Genomic DNA, 22,534 nt, shown 5'->3' with positions numbered 1-22,534 from the left:
GAGGAAAAAAACATGGTGGTACCAGCATTGCGTATCACTCACTATGCTTCATGTAATATGGCTTAAGCAATGGTAAAATGGGAGTCGTGAGCAAAGCACATCTGATCGATATGAATGAAAGATACATCCGTCTTTTCTTCTCCTTCGAAGGTTAGGTATCCGCTCGTTAGTTCAGCGCCGCATAAATACTGACTTTAAAAGGGGCGACTACCGCCTATGCTTAAGTTGTTTCAAGCTTGTAAAGACTCACGATCGGAAGATTGACCTGGTTTTCTTTCAGCTAAAACTCTACCTAATGGTTCAGATTCCCCGGGTCCATGGGTCCATGGCCGCTTAGCTTAGACAGCCTTGTTAGAGACATGAATGCGGGGTTCAGTTTCCAATTGATTTGTATTCACCGGGACCTCCCCTTATTGGATTTTCTCCACTTTTCTAGTTGTTGTGGAAAGAATGTTGAGCAAATGAGTTTAAGGGGTGGTTTTCTGTTTACTTTTTTCAGCCTACGTCGTCTCTCTTCCAGAACCTCACAATCATCAGTGTCTGAAGTTTCATGATGAACATTGGTTTCACATTTTATTGCTTACGTGAGGAAATATCAATTTGGAACTCGAATTTGTATTTGAGTTATGATGAGGAGTGAGGTAGATTCACATTGTTGAAGAAAGCGAAGAAAAAGGATGCTGCTATGGCTTGCTTGTGGCTCTTTCTTCTATTGGCTAGTCTCAGGCATGATAGTTTCCATTTCTTTTGGAAAGCAAGTGCCGCTCAGTCATAAGTGTTAGTAATAGCATGAAGTAAGTTGTCGGTAGCCGGCATTAGGTAAAAGGAAAATCTTCTCAAAAGCATCCAGAAATATCATAGAATGGTGATCGAGATCACCTTCATGGGAATCATCCTTTGCAAATTGGGGGAAGGGAACCAATCAAGTCACAAAGAAGTTCCCAAAACTTGGTTTAGTATTAAGGTTCTTCTCTTCCAGCGTTTAGTATTCAAGTTCTTCTCTTCCAGCCCCCTGGCCCCTCTCTGATAAGTCAAGTTTTCAAAATGAAAAGCAAATGACAAATATGGTTCGATGGCTCTTCTCCACTACCCGCTTTACTACTTTCTATTTTTTCTTACGTATTAAGTTTCCCTTAATATATAATTGGATATTACTTTCGATGTGTATATTTTTATTCCTTTGTCGTTTTATATTATGCCTAATACCTATTTGCAATCTTTTTAGTTCGTGCTTTGTCGGCTCCTCCTTTCTGATCACTCTCCCACTGGAGATTCAAGACCCCCAGGCTTTAGCTCATTTAGCAGGGCTAAACTTCTATCTTAGTCTTTATGAGCAGGATCTGGGAGAGGTTACGTTCATTCAGAACGAGCTTAATCACAATACCCCCCTGGAAGACATACCTGGGCGGCTTAAGCTCTTCCTAATGGAAGAAAAGCTCTCTTCTATGCGACAAGATGTCATTCAGGAATTTGGGGCGCTTTATCAAAGAGTAGGGCCTTATCTACCGATCGAGCCCTACTTGGTCGATGAAGCGCTTTGTTCCTATCTGGACCATATTCACGCAACTGATTCTTTCACTGTTCTCCAAGCGTCTTATCAAGATCTGCGGGAGAATGAGGGAGGATCCGTTTTCTTTCAAAATGCTGTTTCCCACAACCGGGATCTCCTTGAGGCGGAAAGCTCCGCAAGGAGGTGCCTGGAAGTGGAACAAAGGATCCGGTGGGAAGAAATCCCCAAGAGCAAGGCAAGTCTCGAAAGAGCTGAGCACGAGCATGCTCTCGACTTGTTTAAGTCGGAGGATCTTAGAAGGGAATTAGAAAAAAAAGAGCAGGGTAGCTCAGTAATTCTGATTCTTTTCTCTTCCAGCCCCCGGCCCCTCTTTGATAAGGAAAGTTTTCATTTCTAAAATTAAAAATGACAAATATGGTTCGATGGCTCTTCTCTACTAGCCACAAGGATATTGGGACTCTCTATTTCATCTTCGGTGCCATTGCAGGAGTGATGGGCACATGCTTCTCCGTACTGATTCGTATGGAATTATCCCGACCCGGCGATCAAATTCTTGGTGGGAATCATCAACTTTATAATGTTTTAATAACGGCTCACGCTTTTTTAATGACCTTTTTTATGGTTATGCCGACGATGATAGGTGGATTTGGTAATTGGTTTGTTCCGATTCTCATAGGTGCACCTGACATGGCATTTCCATGATTAAATAATATAGCATTCTGGTTGTTGCCACCAAGTCTCTTGCTCCTATTAAGCTCAACCTTAGTAGAAGTGGGCAGCAACACTGGGTGGACAGTCTATCCGCCCTTAAGTGGTATTACCAGCCATTCTGGAGGAGCAGTTGATTTAGCAATTTTTAGTCTTCATCTATCAGGTATTTCATCAATTTTAGGTTCTATCAATTTTATAACAACTATCTTCAACATCCGTGGACCTGGAATGACTATGCATAGATTACCAATTTTTGTGTGGTCCGTTCTAGTGACAGCATTCCTACTTTTATTATCACTTCCGGTACTGGCAGGGGTAATTACAATGTTATTAACCGATCAAAACTTTAATACAACCTTTTTTGATCCTGCAGGAGGGGGAGACCCAATATTATACCAGCATCTCTTTTGGTTCTTCGGTCATCCCGAGGTGTATATTCTCATTCTGCCTGGATTTGGTATTATTAGTCATATCGTATCGACCTTTTCAAGAAAACCGGTCTTCGGGTATCTAGGCATGGTTTATGCCATGATAAGTATAGGTGTTCTTGGATTTCTAGTTTGGGCTCATCGTATGTTTACTGTGGGCTTAGACGTTGATACGCGTGCCTACTTCACCGCAGCTACCATGATCGTAGCTGTGCCCACAGGAATCAAAATCTTTAGTTGGATCGCTACCATGTGGGGAGGTTCGATACAATACAAAACACCCATGTTATTTGCTGTAGGATTCATCTTTTTGTTCACCATAGGAGGGCTCACTGGAATAGTTCTAGCAAACTCTGGGCTAGACATTGCTCTACATGATACTTATTATGTGGTTGCACATTTCCATTATGTACTTTCTATGGGAGCCGTTTTTGCTTTATTTTCTGGATTTTACTATTGGGTGGGTAAAATCTTTGGTCGGACATATCCTGAAACTTTAGGCCAAATCCATTTTTGGATCACCTTTTTCGGGGTTAATCTGACCTTCTTTCCCATGCATTTCTTATGGCTTTCGGGTATGCCACGTCGCATTCCAGATTATCCAGATGCTTATGCCGGATGGAATGCTCTGAGCAGTTTCGGTTCTTATATATCCGTAGTTGGGATTCGTCGTTTCTTCGTAGTTGTCGCAATCACTTCAAGCAGTGGAAAGAACCAAAAATGTGCGGAAAGTCCTTGGGTGGTTGAACAGAATCCAACCACACTAGAATGGTTGGTACAAAGCCCTCCAGCCTTTCATACTTTTGGAGAACTTCCTACATCTTTCACCAGAATATGGGTTTTGTACGCTTTATTTGGCCATTCCGATGCAATCTAATTCTCTGTGTCTTTTCCTTGATGTTTCTCGCGTTCAAACTATGCCTTCTGCTTTTGAACTTAGCCTATCCGTTATTTGCGACAGAAGCGCCCATCTGCGCCTCTTCCACTGTCAGGCTAATGCAACTATTGGTATGAATCTTATGGCGGACGATGATTTATCAAGAGCAGTTGCACCATTTCTCCAGAGAGGAGGAACGCCTCCTGTAACTCTGCCTGAGCAATGCTGTCTTACAGTGGAAGAGGAAGGCCGTCTTGCCCTGGTGTTGGATTTTCAAAATAAGAGTGGCACTCTTCTCAGGAGTATCGATCTTAACTCATTCCGGAACCATCACTTTTAAGAGGAAAGCGCCTCTGATCTCGCCGCGGCGACCCTACTCCATAAAGAAGAAGATCTCAATGACCACACAAAGTTATGGGAAGTGCATTCAGGGCTTCATCGTTATAGAGACAGCTCTAGGTACTACTTTCGCGTGGTAGAATGGGTCAAGGTCGAGAGAAAGGTTCGTAGTGGGGAGTTGCCAAGAACGTTCATCATTGATGATGACGGTGAAGGATAAGGATAGTGACTGGCGTTTAGCTTCATCTAGAAAGAAAATCGTCCTTCCACCGCTCAAAAAGGGGAAAAACTTACAAACGACAACCTATGAGTCTACAAGTTTCTCACCAGTCCGTTCATGATTGCCGCATACCCACTAAGATAAACATCAAATCTCTGCTATATAATCAAATAGGTCTTTCTTCTGCTTCTGATAGAGGTGATAGTTATATCAAGTTTTTGAGAAATCGACTTCTCATTATGGAATGTGAAGAAGTACAGTCTTCAGAAAGTGGTGTTAAGCTGTGTAGATGGGCTGAGTAGCATGGAAGAGACACTGATCGGAATGTTGTTAAACAATCCCTTTTACTATCACGATAAAGCGTGGGATGCGTCATGGGAGTATGTCCCAGAGATAGGAGAAATCTCTCGGGTGCTATTTCACGTTTACTTGAAGGCGCACTTTGACTCGAAGATTTGGAAGGCATATCCAGGAGTTAGTTACTCACGGTTAGGTAGCAAAGTGATTATAGTAATCAAGGATGAAACATATATCGATCTGGAATCGTTGTTAGAAGATGTAGGTCTTCCTGGGAAAATCGAGTATCTCGTCGACGAGGATACTACAACACCTTGTTTGATTTGTACCCCATATGAAAGAAAAGTCATCCTTTTAACGGATGGGCGTATTGAAGTGTGGAACAGTGAGGATTATCTGTGATAGATGGCTTCGTTACAATCCTAGCTATGACATAGGGGTAAATAGCAATGTTGCACGTGTTTTAGCTGTTGTTAGATCCAGCATAGATCTAAAAGATGGTTGTACATGCACAGAGGGTGGTATACCACTTCGTAAATAGAAGAAAGAATGAGAAGCTTTGAGATGAACCACATTTCCAAGGGATTGATGTCTACTCCGTGTCCTGTAACCCTTTTGAATCTACTGGAAAAAGAAAAAAAAACTAGTTCCACTTCAACGTTGTTATCCGCATCGGGCGATACTCCTCCCCGACTCGCTTAACACGGAACCACTTTTAGAAGCTTTATTGAGTTTGAGTTTTGATAGTTGCGAAGATCCGAGTCCAGCTACTTACGAAGAAGGGCAGACTACCCTATTCATATCCCTACAGACTAGCTAAGCATGGTAGTTGAGTGAACGGGCTATCAAAAAGCTCTCGTTTATCCTTTATCGGGGCAGGATAGTATTATTATACCTAAAAGAAGGGGTTCTAAAACAGTTTAGAGAACTAATCTGGGTCTATCAGGCACTGGTATCTAAGTGGTACTCTCACGTCTACGATAATAATAAGTCGTTTTATAGGAAAGAAGCTTAAACCTTTTATAGCGATTATGATGCAGTGGGAGGGTGTAGAAAAAAATGATTCCGTTTAGGTATCCTCTTGTAGGTTATGATAGAAGTCGGATCGAGTCGTCATAAAAGGAGGAGAAGTGGCTATATGAATCTTTGGCGGGTTATCATGAGATTTATGCCCTCTATCTGATAGCAGTAAATATCAACCCTAGGAATTTCTTCCATCTATATATACGTTCGAACTGCTCTTCGTCATATTTCACCCAGAAAAATACAGCTATTTACTCGCCCTACTCAGACAGTACCTAAACATGGAAGTGTGATTCGACGCCGCCTTCCCTCAAATCTTCCGGCAATCGGCATAACATCAAGCGAGTGTTGTTGATTTGACCACGCTCAGGCGTAGGACGGGGAAAAACGATCACGTGTCTCCTCATTTCTCACGAGTCTAATCCTAGGTCACGGGCAAAATGCACTTTCTGAGGACATAAACACGAACCAGGAGGGTGTATAAAACAACCCTAGTTTTACACTATAACTCGAGTATCCGGTAGATAACCTTCCTATGCCCGACGGAGTGTATAGATGATGGGAGAACCCGTTCAAGACTTGTTAGCGCGCCTAGTGTATGGTGTTGTTGAGAAATGAAAGGTGTATACCCTCAGATCTTGACGGTTACATGTTGAGATCATCGTTCACAACGTTATTATATGTCTTTACCTGATAACTCTTACGGACATTAGAGATTTAAACGTAATAGAGGGTAGTCCAAAACCTACCGATTCATCTTACTTTGAGAAAAGACGCATGAAAAAGGTTCCAAAATCCGTTCATAATATGCTAAAGGATGATGCGAGGAAATCAATAAGGACGAGAGAAATGCATGCAAGATTTGGCTAGAACCTACATACAGCCTCTGTACAGAGCAGCGTGTCCGCATTTACAATAAAGTGATTTGAAAGGACAGTCCTTATCGCCTTCATTTAGAGAGTCAGCGTAACTAGCAATACACTAAAAATCTTTTACGGTTGTTTAGTTAGTGACCCTACTATCGATCAGGCGTATTTGACTCGATTTGAATTGACGGATTCGCTACTTCGGCGTTCCCTTCTTGACATGAACAAGAATAAGTTTTTAGGATGTTGCTAATCATGAAATTAGGTGTTTTTATTTCCGTAAAGTTCTCCTTATAAAATAAGTCCATCTGGAAATTCGTCCAATAGTGTTCTCGTGCTTTTTGCATTATAGCGGCGTACAGCATAATATCATGCATCATATAGTTCACATATTCAGCCTTTTTCTCTACTAGATTGCATATTGACGTCATCTCGGTGTTACAAGCTTTAGAACAGCGTTGTAGGCAAAACATGTCAACCAACTCGTCTTCTTGGATATAACATAAAAGATCATTAAAGTCCCGCACTTTAAAAATTAACCGGTTATTAACTGCCGAATAGACCCTCATATTGGAGATATTATTATATCTCGTAAGCGCTGAGCATTTAAACTCATGTTTACGATGTGTCAAACAATTCCTTAGTATGCAATAACTATCATCTCTATTGAAATTCGTTAAATAAACGTTAATACTCCTTTCATTTTTCACTCTCCTAGTTAAACTACTTAACAAAGTATATACTAACCGCCTACCTCCCTCAGTTAGACACTTAGTGAGAAGAGTTGAGTCGTGCGTAGTAGTGGAAAACACTTGATTATCCTTCAAAACAGATAGTTGATTACCTCTAATCTTCATAAAAGTAGAGTCGTCAGTAGTGGAAAACACTTGATTATCCTTCAAAGCCAAAGGTTGATTAGCTCTAACCATAACGAACGCACCTGAATGCGGTATCTTAAATTGCTGATATCTATCTCTATATAAAAGTGTAAGCATATTAACAACAACGAAGGGCTTGAGAGTTGGAATGTTCTTCACTTTTCGATTAGAGATCATTTTTACTGGAATGTAATGATCATTCTTCTCCGCGTCTATTTGATTATAACTCAACTGAATAGTGGGGATTGTCTTACGCGTGTCTAGATATCCGGTCCAAATACTAGGAACTCTCTCCTGATTATTCACTTTTAGGTTCTGACTCATTGGAGTAGTCCTGCTCAAGGTAAAGGTTTTACTCGAAAGCACATCTATTCACATGCGCTCTCTCTGATACTATGCTATCTATGGGACCTACTTTGTGTCGAAGTTGAACTGAAGCAGCACGGGCTGGCTATAGTCCTGACGCTTCGAAACCATGCCTTTATTCTTTCCGCTAGTGAAATGGGAGTTTGTTTTTACGATATAGAAAATCAAAAGTTTTATGCTCGCCATGTGGGAAAGTGACTTTAGAGTGCAGATCCAGCACTAAACAGGCTTCTGCGAGCAAGATGCAAAGATGGATTGAGAATGTTTGGAATTGCTTTATATAATATATAAGTATCCAGTGCTTAAAGAACCGATCCCGAGCACCATTGCATTACTTCCCCCTCCCTATCTACTGCGCACTTGAGAAATCCTCTAATTGAAGCAGGTGGATCATTGGTTGATTTTCTCTGAAATCCGCTTAGAAAACGTATGCACAACTCTCTTGAGTACCGGTATTACGAATGAGAAAAGGTTTGGTAGTTCAGGGTCAGTTGGTTCATCAATGGCTGGAACTTCTCCTGCTCCAACATCTGTGCCACCGTGCTTGACATAAAGATCGTAATCCCAGTAGGACTCATCTTCTTCTCAAAACTCATGAGTGAGATGCTTGGCGTTTATCCACAACTGAACTACTCTTATCCTAAGGAAGACTAGTTGTCTGCCTCGGCTCCAAGGCGGCTACCAAGCTCGTAAGCAAGCGGTCTGTTAATGATACTTAATGAAAAAGAGATCGGCTCTTTGATGATATATTTGGTTCTAATAACACATTCCTTTGGTTAGAAACCGATTCAATCGACTACTTACTGAAATGAAATAAGAACCCTCTTTGGGAGAAGTTCTCATTGTGATTAGTATGACCAGCACAAAAGCAGTGATCTTCTAGGTCTGGCTCATAAATAGGCCTTGGCTCTGCGGCAAGTCCTTCTTAAGCATGTGATGGAGCTCAAAAACGGCGTTAGGCCGTGAGGGCAACTGATGACCATTTGGTCTATTGATAGGACAGTCACTACCGAAACCCCTTTCTATGTCCTTACGAAGATGGAATACGATCTTAAACTTAGACGAGTTGCTAACTGAAGGCAAAAACCAGGGATTTTATGAGTATGTACCTCGATTTCCAACGGGAAATTCATATCTAATAGAGGACTAGATCGATGCTTTAATGCGAGGGTAGGGTATCTACTCGCTTTCTTGCCTTATCACGAGCTATTGAGAACGGATCTAAGGGCATCCCTACCTACAATCCTTCCTTGGTGCCCCATTCCTATCTTCTTTTCCAGATCCTTTTTTTACATTGAGCAGGGCCTCTATCTCCCTAGCTAAGGTTGGTACAATCCCTCTATAAGTATTTGTTAGTGGCTTCGCCCTTTGTAAGATAGGTGGGTCAATTGGGCCAAAGTGGAAGAGAAACCAGTATCTATTGATGGCGAGCCCGGATAATTGAAACAAGCAAGATACCATCTCTTCTTTAACTGAACTGAACAGAGCAAACCTCAACCGATGTGGCCAAAGAGCAAGTGGACTGAACTGCTCTCCCTTACTATGAATAAAACGGAGAGTAGAACCGAACACTTGAAGCTCTAATTACCAGTATCTTTGGATACGAAGACCGAGGAAGTGTTCCTCTAATCTCTTTAAACACACTCTAATTGGGGGTCCAGATTCCAGGTCGGAACCCACGTTATCCCTTGTTTAAGGGGAATAGATGAGATCCATGGCATATACCTCATAACTAACAGAGGCAGACCCGGTTTAATGACACCTTTCACAATACCATTAACCCGAACCTTGTCCTTAGCAGTTAGAGGCGTGATAATTGATGCGAACGTCCTCTTAAACTAAATATCTTTTTATCAAGCTATTATGATGCTCGCTTCTCTTCGGTTGGATTGCTCTCGAAGAAGGAAATTGTGCTTCTTCAGTTCTACATTCAAATTATTGTGAGTAGATGGATACCAGGCCTTTTCTGAGAAACTTTGTTTCGGGAACTTTGTGGGATCCTTGGTAGAGCCATTTGGAGCGGAGGGTAATTGGTTTATGACAAAGACTGTGCTTTCAAACACGACACCCAGGGGAATGGAGTCTTTGTACATAGTTGCAAGACGTTGCTCTACAATGTCTCGGTGTTGACGCTCTGCGAGGCCTTACTGCTCCTTATCTCATTTCTTTGGAAAGGCAAACCTAATTCATATGGAACTCTTGGTACATTTCTTTTTCACTCTCGCCCCGGCGAAATCACACAATGCAGATCCATGCATGGGAGCTAGTTCAATAGGCCTCTCGGCGAAATCGCCTACTTTACTTTTTATACGAAATTCGTTGCACGTAGATCTTCCATTTATTGGGAATTCATTCGACGACCGTCTGATTCTAATTCACTTCCATCCTTTAGCCATGTCTCTTGATCGATACCATCCACGTGTCTTTTATTCTTTCTAAAAATAAAATGCATTGCGACTTCCTCTTTTCTGATTTGCATTCAAGTAGATAAGAGAAGCTTGTGGGGATCGTCAAGAACAAACTTAGACCAGTTCATATTTGTGCCTGCACAACTGAAGAGGTCAAGAGCAATAGGCCCGGATGCGCTCACCTTGGCCCAGGGTTGGCCCTTGAAAAGGATACAAAAATATGAGATGGAGTGGAATTCTTTTCGCTATTGCATTCCCTGTAGATCGGTTCAGCCCATTTCTTGTAGCATACATTCGAAGAGAAACCATTTATCCAATCTGCAGCTGTACGCTGAGAAGGAAGGGGGAGAAGACCGGACCGTTGCTCGTACTCGGTTTTCTATGGAAGGTCCCGAGTCAGCTAAAAAACTAGAAAATCAACAGCGATCGATCTCAGGGATCAGCCCATCTGATCTTTTATTTGATTGGGATTGCGGTTACGCTGGGCTTAATTTCTTGATGAGGTTTAAGGTATAGCAAGTAAGGCGATGCCTCGTCCCTGATCGAAAAAATTGTTGACTTTAGAAAAGGTTCAACAAGAACTATAGCAATAAAGGAGCTTCTCCAGTTCCACAGGTCAAGGTACCATGGTAGAACTTGTCTCCTTGAATGGCTACTTTGGGAAGACAGACCTCTCCCTCGCTTATCGCATGGTTGTCTTTCCCCTCTACGAATGCCCAAAATCGGGTCGATTTTGAAAAACATTCCCTCCGTCTATAGGCCGAAACCACGCTCAAGTGCTTCTATAAGTTATTTTTTACTCGAAAGCCAGTTGCTTTTTTTACGATAAAGCCGCCTCTACTATGCTTGCCATCAACTGATACTGGTTTAGCTTCAGCGGAAGGATGGAGAATCAGGAGAACATGAGGGGAGGAAGTAGCTATGCCTAACTCAAGGTCTAGGAAATGCTTAGTAAGGTATCCCCGGTATTTACTGATTCTTGTTGTCCCTATATATCTGTAATGATCGCTCTGGCTCTGGGCCGTATGATCTTCGGGATGCAGAATAGGGGATCGCTTGTAAAATGGACCAGCTCCGTGTCAATGAATCTTCTCCGTTCTTATTTTTACCTGTTGTATTATTTCCTAGGAGGAATACAATGCTCTTCCGTTCTTTCCAATGACAAACAGGAAGTCAGGTTTCAAATGTAATTCCGTGTTGGTAACTTAATTTGGGTCTGGGAGGCCGAAGCTACCGATCAAGCTCCATTATATAGATTTTATAGCTCAGCCCTCTTTCTAACAATGAATCACTGATTTCCCCGATATTTGCCTCGGAAAGGGGAAACAAGATATCGATGGAATTTACCCACACCATCACCACTTTTGAAAGAGAAAATAAGTGTTCAGCTGACCCAAATTCCGATCGAAAAAATAAAAACTTATGGATTGAATGATTTCGACAAGCGAAATCGACTCGGAACCAAGGGGAACAAGATGAGATTCCGTGTTCACTCATCGATTCCAAAATGAATCGAATTCGTGAACTTTAGAACGATATTACTTCTCTTCCTTACGGCTCCCCTGTGCCTAGTGATTTCTTGTGCTCGATTCATCCCATTCGAGTATATCTACTCGGCTATCCTTAGAAAAGTCAAAAGATAAGGAGCTCAACCTGTGGAAATCCCACTACCATCGGCTGTCACATTCGTTCCCACTTACCGCAGGGATGGACCAAGTAACTAGTGATTCTTTTCAAGGTCAGATGCTTTTTGGGCTAATTTCCAAAAAAATCTTCATTTTGATCGAAAAAACCCGGGGATAGGCGAATGCGCGGGTACTCTTGATCTGGCCACTCCATGTAAATTTCCTCATCCAACTCCCCGTTAAGGAAAGCTGTCTGCCCATCTGATGAACGAGAAGACCGTGTGAGGCAGCCCGTGATAGTAGTACTCGAATGGTGGTAAATCTAGCCACAGGGTGAGTAAGTATCAAAGAAATGCCTACTTTTGCTGGTATGCAGATGGAGGACTTTTGGGCCTGGCATTATGAGAAATCAGGACAATTCTCTGTCCGTTCTGCTTACCGGATGTTGATAAAAATGAAGCAGCGACGGGGTACCCGTGGATCCACTATGCAATAGACCACTCGGGTAGTTTTGCCATAGGCGACACGCAGAGCCTGCACTGTCAGATGGGAGAGCGCCAACGGCCTTTGGACGATGTCAGGAACGGGGAACCTTGAAGGATCAGGAAGAGAAACATGTGAGCCACCGTCAGACTCATCACCGTCGGAGCCAGCGTTGTCATGCGCCTGAATAGCATGGGATCAGTCCATCATCGCCCGCAGCTTCACTTCACTTCAGTTCAGCTCAGCATACTAGGGAGACCACGGGGAATGTGAGAGTACTGACATATGACCCAATCACGACAAAGCCTTGTGCTGCAACAACTGTGGCTAGGGATAAGAGTTCCTCGGCTGCAACTTCCAATAACTAAGAAGTATTAGTTAGCGGGTCTTGGTGGAATAGTGGATCTTGGTTGAGAAACTCATAGATAGAGATTGATCTGTTTGCTCTCCACTTAGTGGTTCCTTACTCGGTCTCCTCATCCGAATAGATGGTCGCATGCTTCAACTAGAATCCAAACCATAGTAGAATGGGGGCTCAAAAGGAAACTTCAGAGCTGGAATATATAATCTCCAGTAGTACACTTAGCCCTTCGGCCTTATTTCAACTTGAACATGAATTTGCATCACATTTTGGCATTATTATATTAACATAAGCATTGAACACTGACGGCTAGCCCATACATGCAAACACAAGAAATCAAACCAAACAAAGACACTTAGCATAGTAGTAGATCAGAATCAAACTAAGACAAAGAACACCTGACATGAAAACAAATGTCTCCAGACACTTATTGAATTTAAACCTTAGAAAACTAAAAAGAGTCTATGAACTCTTCTATTCTAGCGAGATGCTAGACGAATAACGAGCAATTGCTGCTCCACCCGCAGCGCTTCCTGCCTCTCCTCCAAACCCTCTATGCGCTCTCTGGTAGCGCGAATGCGCGCTTCTTTCTTTGCATGATCCATTGTTCTAACACTTCTCAACTGGTTGTTTAGCACTCTACGGTGCCCTTCAATCTCATTTTGCAGTTGCTCCGTTTCGGTAGAAATTGCAGAAAGCCTGTTTGCGGTTGCAGCATCCATAGCAATGTGTGCTAGTACTCAATTTCTTTGTGATGAAGTGAAGATATCTATATACCATTTATAGAGTGGTAGAGTAATATCGCCATGCAGTACGAATTGCATGGCTGCATGCACCCTTTATGAACAAACAAACTTTGCAGAGCCGTTTCACCTAATCGATTCCGTCGGTGGATCATCCACATCACGAATTGAATGGCATGCACAATTCTTACTAGTTCTCTGCCCTACTTTTTCAGTTGAAGACTATCAGGCCTGGAAATGGAAACTTTGGACCCGGGAGACGGTTTGATGTCTCGTACATAGCCAGCCCAGGGCGCTGCCCATAAGGGTCACTGTATGTAGGTTTTCAGCTCTAAGGTCGCCACTCATCACAATCGTTGGCCCTCATCCCACATTGGAGCATAGCGTTAGTATCTTTCGGTGTATCAACAACATAGGCACCTGATCTATTTGAACTTTAAACCACAAGGGAAGTTTTCACATAAGCAGCCTTTCTCCCGTTAAAAGGTGGGTACCTTTCCCTAAATCCTTCTCCCGTGCATGCTATTCTCCTGTTCCCCCGAAGGGCGGTATCAATACGGCAACCCGAAAGCTCGTTATCAAAGTGGTCTCTTCTCAAAAGCTTATCTGCCAGATGAAAACAAGTTCATAGTAACAGGTGGCCATTGAGCTCCTAGTTTGACTATTGGTGCCAGACTAGAATGGAAGAGTGCCCATAATACTGAAATAAAGAAGAATACCTCACTAATAAGAAATAGAGAAACACCCGTTGTGCTCCCTTTCTTTTACTAGAGAGAGTAGTCCAAGCCTCTAAATATCTTGAGGGCTTTGTGTTGGATATGATGGTTGAGCCTTTGTTCTTTGCGAGCCTTGCCTTTCTCTTTTTTGCTCTACTGTGGAGTTCTTTGATGGTCTATCTTCGCACCTGGCGCTTCTGGTGCTTTCTTCCTTCCACCTTCCTCTTGTACTCGACTCTTCCCCGATCACTCCCCAACAAAGGCTTGCTCGTCTTTGTCACAGTCCAAACTCTTTCTCGTGTGACTGTGGTGCTTTCTTGAGCGATGATTTGGGAGGGTTCCGGTCACCCCTACCCGGGCAGACAACCTCCCTCATTCAAAGAAATGGCAAAGATTCCATTTTGGAAAGTCAATCTCTTTTTGTATAGATATAAAATAGCAAAAGTACGGTTCAGAGTCTTTTTTTCTTTCTTATTTGAAATCTAAATCGAAATGCCTCAACTTGATAAGTTAACTTATTTCTCACAATTTTTCTGGTTATGTCTTCTCCTCTTTACTTTTTATATTCTCTTATTTAATAATAATAATGGAATACTTGGAATTAGTAGAATTCTCAAACTACGGAACCAACTGCTTTCGCGCCGGGGGGTGAGATCCAGAGCAAGGACCCTAAGAATCTGGAAGATATCTCGAGTAAAGGTTTTAGCACCGGTCTCTCATATATGTACTCCAGTTTATCCGAAGTATCCCAATGGTGTAAGACCGTCGACTATTTGGGAAAAAGGAGGAAAATCACTCTGATCTCTGATTTCGGAGAAATAAGTGGCTCACGAGGAATGGACAGACAGATTCTCTATTTGATCTCGAAGTCCTCATATAACACTTCTTCCAGTCGGATCACTTGTTGGAAAAACATAATGCTCACACATGTTGCACACGGGCAAGGAAGCATAGTATTATGATGAAAATGAATGGAATACTCGGAAGAATTGTCATATTCCTATTAATGATTGTGACAGCTTTTATAGGATACATACCACCTTGGAGTCAGATGAGCTTTTGGGGAGCAACAGTAATTACAAGCTTAGCTAGCGCCACACCAGTAGTAGGAGATACCATAGTGACTTGGCTTTGGGGTGGTTTCTCCATGGAAAATGCCACCTTAAATCATTTTTTTAGTCTCCATCATTTACTCGCCCTTGTTCTTCCTTTTGATCTAAACATTCTCCCCCGGGAGCTGCAGAATTCTGGCAGAGGCAGCCCCCTTTTCCAGATCATGAAAATGTGGAGAGTGATGATTCATCAACTGATTCATCAAGGAGTTCATCTGATGATTCATCAACTGATTCATCAGGGAGTTCATCTGATGATTCATCAACTGATGAATCGGATCTCGACACGGATTATGATGAGCTAGCTGATGATTCATCAAATGATTCATCAGGGAGTTCATCTGATGATTCATCAACTGATTCATCAGGGAGTTCATCTGATGATTCATCAACTGATTCATCAGGGAGTTCATCTGATGATATGGACTGCTCTGAAGGAACACTCCCCCCCGAAGGGAATGAAAGCCGTCTGATAATCTTTCTATAGGTTCCCCGAAGAGAATGGAAAAATCAAAGAAACACTTTCTATATGTTCTGTTATTTCGAGATTCGAAGAAGCAAGCAAGTTTTTCATATAGTTTTTTTTGTGTAGTGATCTCTGTTCATGGTGATCACGAGGCCACTGATACCCCATGTGGATAGGTGGGATAGAAGAGTGGGCATGTGGGATTCTATCAAAAGAGGAAAAGATACCGCCACGCTTATATCTCCCTTCTCACCTCTGGGAGGGGGAAACTAGCACTTTCGCACTAGATGGTTAACTCTAAGTTTTTTCTGAAGTAGGTTGTTCAATGCTAGTTCAATGATTGAGCCATCTTCCTATCACCAATAACAAATGGATAGCATGCGTTGTGCAACCAATCCTACCCTCAGTTGTAGTAAGCTGAGTGTGATCCGCAGAGAGCAAAGTGTGTATCACATGAATTTGATAGCTCAGGCCTTGGAAGGACCTTTTTGGCACTAGACAGACTCTTTAATATCGATGGCAGCAACTATCCATTTTCTCAATCAGATTACTGCGTGTGCGCTTGTGTGCTCCAATCTTTAGTAAATAAAGCAAAGATTTCTGAGCTAGGAATCAGAGGAAATGCCCTGACTCAAATCCAGATACAATTTGATATGTCGGAGACCTGTGTGACTCCCTACATGTATTTGAAGAGTCCCTCAGGATCATATCATAATAAACTAGACTGGTCAGGATGCTCCAACTAACAATCTAGAATCCATACTTGATAGGATCAAGAATAAAAAAACATGATATCAAGAATAGCATATTGAAAGATCCCAATCATTTTTCTTGATAACTTCTTCAACCTACGTATTTTTCGTATAAATTGGATCAACTATTAATAAAATAAGGAGCAAACATAGGTATCAGATATCAGGAACATAAGCTTACCCGGGAGAAATGCACTCTGTGTTAGTCCGATCACTTAGCTTTTGCTTTCGCACACCCTACTGATGCCTATTGCATGACTCTCATTCAGTCAAACTAGAAACTGTGTTTATAGCTGGAACGATGAATGTAATCCTACTATTCTGGAAGGGTATAGGGTCGTCTGAGTATGGTACTATGGACATCAGGGCATATTGAATATAGTCATATAATTTGGTGTGCTGACACACCCAGAAAGGTTTCTACCTACACAAGGAAAATGAAGAAAGCAAACCAAATACTGAAATGTATTAAGCTATCGATCGGGGGACATAACACTATGAGGGTTGTTAAGGCGGGGCTAGGAGCTTGATATGCTGCCAACTCAGAATCAAATGAGCACAGGGGACCCTAGTCAACATTCATATTTCTACCCACCGATGGATGATCGGTCACCTTAATTAGTTCCAATTTAGCTACTGTTCATTTTGTTAAACTCCAAGAAGGATCGATTGCTACGTACTCTTGAGAAACAAGATGTTATGACGCTGCTGTGCCCGCGGTCCAATGATCCACCTATGTTTGTGTCAGATCTTATCCATGCTGCAACCAGGCCGTGCAATATGGAGGTGGTCAGAGAACATATGTATGAGATGGACGCCGAAGCAGTAGCGAACATTCCCATCAGTCATGTTGCCCAGCTGGAAATAATGGAAGAGGATTTTTTGTATCACATTCGTACTGACTTAACATGATCCGTCTCCCATAGTAATATTATGATAGTCTCTCTTGCCCCTTCGTACTTACTTGAAACAGGAATTTCTTGGTGCTCAACTGCTTATAGATAGAAAACGCTTTCCTGGTACCGGTATACATAGATAGAAAGCGCATTCAATCGAGAAAAGGATCAACTGATCCACCTCTTTACTTTTTGGTTTTTATTCGGCTATTTCAGCATAGGTTGCATTTTAAAACAAAAGAAAAGAGCAAGTTCCCACAGGAGAAGAGCTGCTTCCGAGAAATCTTTTACCCCCTTTACGCCCTTCGGGGCTGCTAACAACGAGCTAATACACAGGAACGACACGGCTCCTACACCGCTTAACTCCAATAATAGAACCTGGTCCCACATCCCTTGCATTTGATAATGAAACAATCAGAATTTGCTGAATTGAAATATGTTCAATCTCATTTCTTTTATGTGGTTTTGGCAACTATCAATTATCTCTTTCCTCGGCTTCCTACACGGATATAGCTGTAAACGGTATCTAGTAGGCAACCTGGGAACTACATAAGCTTAGGGGGATCGGGTAGCGAGCGCTCTCCTCGGCAAAGCAGACAAGAAGCAATTCCACCATTGGGAATGGCACACCCCCTTCCCTAGGGCTAGAGGTATTTACACGCTGCATTGAACCTAACACTAGAGCGAGTACTACGATGAAAATCACTTTTACGAGCGATACCTTTGTCTTTGGTACTTGAGTTGTCCTCCCAGCGGTGTGGTCCTCGGTTTCGGAAATGACATATTGAACCGGTATCTTTTGCATATAAAAAATCCTTTGTTTGACGGCATCCCTCCTCTAAAGCTGCTTCCTTCCTTTCCGGTTTGTAGTGGTTACGAGCAGAAGTGCAATTCAAAGCGCATTCCATAGTTGTATTAGATAGTTTAGATATAGTGACCCACTAGTTCGAGATGCACTGACCTTGGCCATTGCCTGCTAACTACGGTCATTATATATCAATTCGGATCGCACACCGGAAGCAAAGATCAGGGGATTGCCAACTTGAATGAATGTAATCCGGTTACGGTGTAGGGGAGATTTATTATTGAGTTGATAACGCACTCCGTTTACTAACATTGAGAACTATTCCATGGAATGGAATATTCCCATTTCCGATTGTTGAAAACAAATGCGACTTTCAAAAGGCACATCAAATGTATGGACACAACAATTTGCCCACTGATTCATTGATTCATTAGCTGCGTTGCTTTTGTGAGTTCCACTGGCATGAAACTCCGAAGGGAGAGCCCAGAGGGAGCTTATTCATTCCTTTCGTGGCTTGCCATGGTTATTTCCTTGCCCAGGGCACAGTCTGGTTATCTGTTTTGTGCCTCATCGGGCACCCAAGGGTTTCTCTTATGAATGGTGCGATCCGGCATCCTTGAAGCTCGGAACTCCTCTCTGGAATTTTGACCATGAAAATGCCATTTACCCTTAGCAATGAAGAAATCGATTGAACAATCTGTTTCATTGCAATACCTCGCTCTAACAACTCCTATTCCCACTGCATTACCACAAGGATTTCCTGTTTCCCCGATCCACCAGCTACGTTCGCACACTTCCAAATAGTAAATTCTCCCGCGGTTGGAGTTGAGACTTTCTTCAAGCTTTACCTTATTTTGATCGTTTAGAGGGCGATCGCGGAGTCATTGAATGAAGTCCTCCCTCCCTTTCTTTTGGAGGTGCTGACCCGTTGCGAGGCAGATATGACTAAGTGACATATTGAATATGGAGACGACTACAGCATGTCATAGAAGGAGATAAGAGGTGGAGCCAACGACCCACTAAGACTCACGTATCTACAACTACATTCCCGAGCGGCAGTCAAACGGAGGCGTGAATGCAAGATGCCAGTGGAATGATCGACCGGACAGAGGCTAGGGCAGCTTTCTTCCCACCGCGTCCTTCCTTGTGTGTCGGAGATACAAAGTGAGTGCACCGAAAAAGAAGGGGAACTGAATCAATCTATTCCATGGCGAAGCATCCGAAGCATAACTACACACTCACACGATCTTTGCCGAGAGATAGGAGCATTTGGTGGAACCGGTGAACTACACTTGCTTCTTGATAGATGTGTGGGACAGAGGGCTCGTGGTACCTGCTGCCCGCCCTTCCTCCGCTTTGATAACCGTGTGAATGGAGAGTGGGCAGAGCAAAAGGGAAGGAGGTCCTCATACAGAGTCGCACACTTGAGCAGTGCGGGAGACTGGAGAATGGGTCGAGTAAACTCCCTTAGGGCCGATTAAATCATAGACGAGGAACTTTTCTTTCTTTTTTTCTTTTTGATTTGAAGGGTATGTTCTCAAAAAAGAAAGGCAGAGGTAAATACTTCGAAGAGGCGGCTCAGTAGGGATGGAATGGTCAATAGTCAAGTCAAGGATGACTTCTTTCTTGGCGAAACGATGGGGGAGAGAAAGCACGCTAGTGATTCTCCGAGTCGGTCTTCATTTCCAACGCCTCGGGAAACAGGTCGAGATAGATGACAGCACCTTTTTATCCTCTTCCTTACCGGGAAGGCGCACTTCTCTTCTTCTTCTGGCCTTCACCTCCTGCCCGGCCCGGAAATAGAACCCAGCCCCCTTTTTGATCCATTCATTTCTGCAAGCAGGCGGGATCCAGAGCTAAGCCCCCTCCTATTCGAAGCCGGGTGTGGCCTCGCCCTTTTGCTCTTCCTTCGGTTTGGCTCCGCGAAGGCACCGCCTAGACTAGGAGCCCCACTCATATTCAAAAGGCGCCCAGCTTTCAAGACAATGATAACAATTAGTTAACTTTTTCCAATATCATGGAATAGCATGGCCTGGGGCTAAGGTAACTCCAGTGGGAGAGCCGTGTTATGGGTGACCTTATTGCACGGTTCAGAGAGCACTTGTGTATGTGATGCAAGTGAACGTGTATGAAAAAGATGTCGTAGAGTTTCGTTGTTTGTTTCGTCGTTGACCCTATCTATGTTTCTACGATGGCCCAAGAACACGCTCATTCTTCAGCCGTAGAGAGACTTTTGAATTGTGAGGTACCATTACGAGCTCAATATATAAGAGTGTTATTCTGTGAAATAAACCGAATTTCAAATCGTTCACTTGCTTCAACTACTCATGTTATGGATGTGGGAGCATAAACTCTGTTCCTTTGGGCTTTTGAGGAGCGGGAGAAATTGTTGGAATTCTATGAAAGAGTCCCGGGAGCCAGGATGCATGCCAGTTTCATACGACCTGGTGGAGTGGCACAAGATCTGCCTCTTGGCTTATGTCGAGATATTGATTCCTCCACACAACAATTTGCTTCTCGTATCGACGAATTAGAAGATATGTCAACCGGCAACATATCTAGAAACAACGATTAGTGGATATTGGTACTATCACTGCACAGCAAGCAAAGGATTGGGGATTCAGTGGTGTAATGTTAAGAGGTCGTGAGACATGAAGACATTGATAGCAATATGGGGGAAGTTCCCATCAGGCAACAACGGTTCTGCCTGACCCTACAAAAGCATGCATATGTTGTCAGTGAAGATTTTGTGTGAAGCCTTGGAGACGACGTACCCAGGGCTAGGGTGAGCTGAGGGGGGACAGCGTAAGTGAGCGAATGTGTGTAAGCCCATTCAAAGATTCCTATTCTAGGCGGGGGGGGGGGGCACCAACCTTCAAATGGTGTTGGTCCTGCGGACCGATAACGGATTCGCCTCTGGCCTCTGGGCACGTCGGAACCGCAAGAGTTCATCGGGGTGGAGCACAGTCCGCCAAAATCGGCATAGGTTAGGTGCTATTGATGGAACATGGTAAGCCCATCTTTCTCCATATGAAAGTGCTGCGGGCACATAGAGATATGGGTAGAGGAAGTCTCAAAAAGCGAAGGACGAGCTGTAGGTCACGTGACCTGCACCAAAAAGGTGGCTGACTGGGCTTTCTCCTAGATCAAAGCGGACCAGCTCGCCAAATTCGTCGATCGAATCGGGCGCCCCGGAACATCGAATGAAAGTGGTCTTTATACAACCCTATTTATATGATTTTTAGGGCCCCTTTCCCCCTATCCCTCCCTTATGTTTAGGAGCGGGATCTTCCCAAGAACGACCTATGGTGGTACGGAAGGCACGGACTCCGCAAGCGCCCCGCACCCTCTAAGAAAGAAACTCCTCAACCATCACAAGATAAAGAAGTATGACGCTCTGTGTCTGACTCTATTGGTCATAGTTCCTTGATGTTGCGGCCGGTGCTCATTTGCGCGCGTGTGAACCACCAGATCATAAGGAAAGATGCCTCTCGGGGCATCTGAGAATGATTCGAGCCATATGAAGGGAAACTCACACGTACAGTTTGTTTTGGGGGGGGAGCCCGATAGGGTCCCCCCACTGACTCGGCCCGGGCCTAAGTGAAAGTGCAAAAGTGAAGTGGTGGGCCTACCCATCCCAACCTGGGGTATGCTGGGATTCGCGAAGAGCAGCACCTTACGATGTTCATGACCAATCAGATCTTGACGTACCAGCAGGTACCAGAGGAGATCGCTATGATTGTTATTATATCTGTATTGAAGAGATGCGACAAAGTGTTCGGATCATTGTGCAATGTCCTAATCAAATGCCTGGTGGCATGATCAAAGCTGATGATCGTAAGCTATGTCCTGCATCACGATCTCGAATGAAACTATCCATGGAATCGTGCACCGTGTGAAACGTAGATCATCGCCATTCTTAACCGAGACTCAGATTAAGCTCCGTCTCGGAACCGCCGTGGGGTTAGGAGTAAAGCATCACGAGGTTGGCGCATCTCATTGGGCGTGGAGAAGCATTGGGAACCCCAATATCTTTCTTCGGAGCAGTTTCTTTTCCCGTCCCCTCGCCCCGATATAGCGCTTCGCTTCCGGTTCTTCGGAGGAATCAACTGACTTCTCCCTTCTTCATTGATCCGGGGGAAAGGGAACCGTCTACCAGTTGGGAAGCTAGACATCAAGGTTGTGGCTTGATGAGGATAACTAAGCTAACACGCCGGAGTTGGCTACTGGCACAACAGGGTGGTGCCTTACCGCACCGCAGGCGCACGCGCGGTAGTGTTCGTGGTGGTGCTTCAGGATTCCAATGTACTGCGTCCAGGATCAGAACGAGCTTGCCGGCAGACCACTGCTGTCCCATTCTTTAGTGATCTGGAGCGCTGCCATCTTATCCACGGAAAACGTGTCAAGCTATCGCTTCGGGTCGGAGCACTAAAAGAAAAGGATCGGGAAACGCGGCGGCATAGGAGCAACAGGTTGGGAAACCAAGAGAAGGCTTCGCCTTTTCTTATCTTCTTCCCGACACAAAAGAGGGATTAGCATTATTGACCCCATTAGAAAGCACTAACACCTTCCTCATCGGGGCTCCGCGCACTGGGAAAAGGCTTCCACGACAGGAAACCGGCTACTAGTTAGGAAATGAACATAAGGTATCA

At 43.6% G+C, this 22,534-nt stretch overlaps 1 protein-coding gene and 1 pseudogene across 1 annotated transcript; one reads left to right on the top strand and one right to left on the bottom strand.

Moving 5' to 3' along the window:
• Positions 1-1,055: 1,055 nt before the first annotated feature.
• Positions 1,056-15,450, top strand: LOC119321354. Its single transcript, XM_037595072.1, has 2 exons — positions 1,056-1,833; positions 15,095-15,450. Exons 1-2 carry the CDS (start codon positions 1,056-1,058, stop codon positions 15,448-15,450), a joined length of 1,134 nt encoding a protein of 377 aa, XP_037450969.1.
• A 3,281-nt stretch (positions 15,451-18,731) lies between these two features.
• On the bottom strand, positions 18,732-20,156 carry LOC119326065 (annotated as a pseudogene).
• Between the last annotated feature and the right edge of the window lie 2,378 nt (positions 20,157-22,534).

Source organism: Triticum dicoccoides, chromosome 6B (genome assembly GCF_002162155.2).
Source record: "Triticum dicoccoides isolate Atlit2015 ecotype Zavitan chromosome 6B, WEW_v2.0, whole genome shotgun sequence".
Lineage (NCBI taxonomy): Eukaryota > Viridiplantae > Streptophyta > Magnoliopsida > Poales > Poaceae > Triticum > Triticum dicoccoides.
This window is presented reverse-complemented; position numbering and strand designations above follow the sequence as displayed.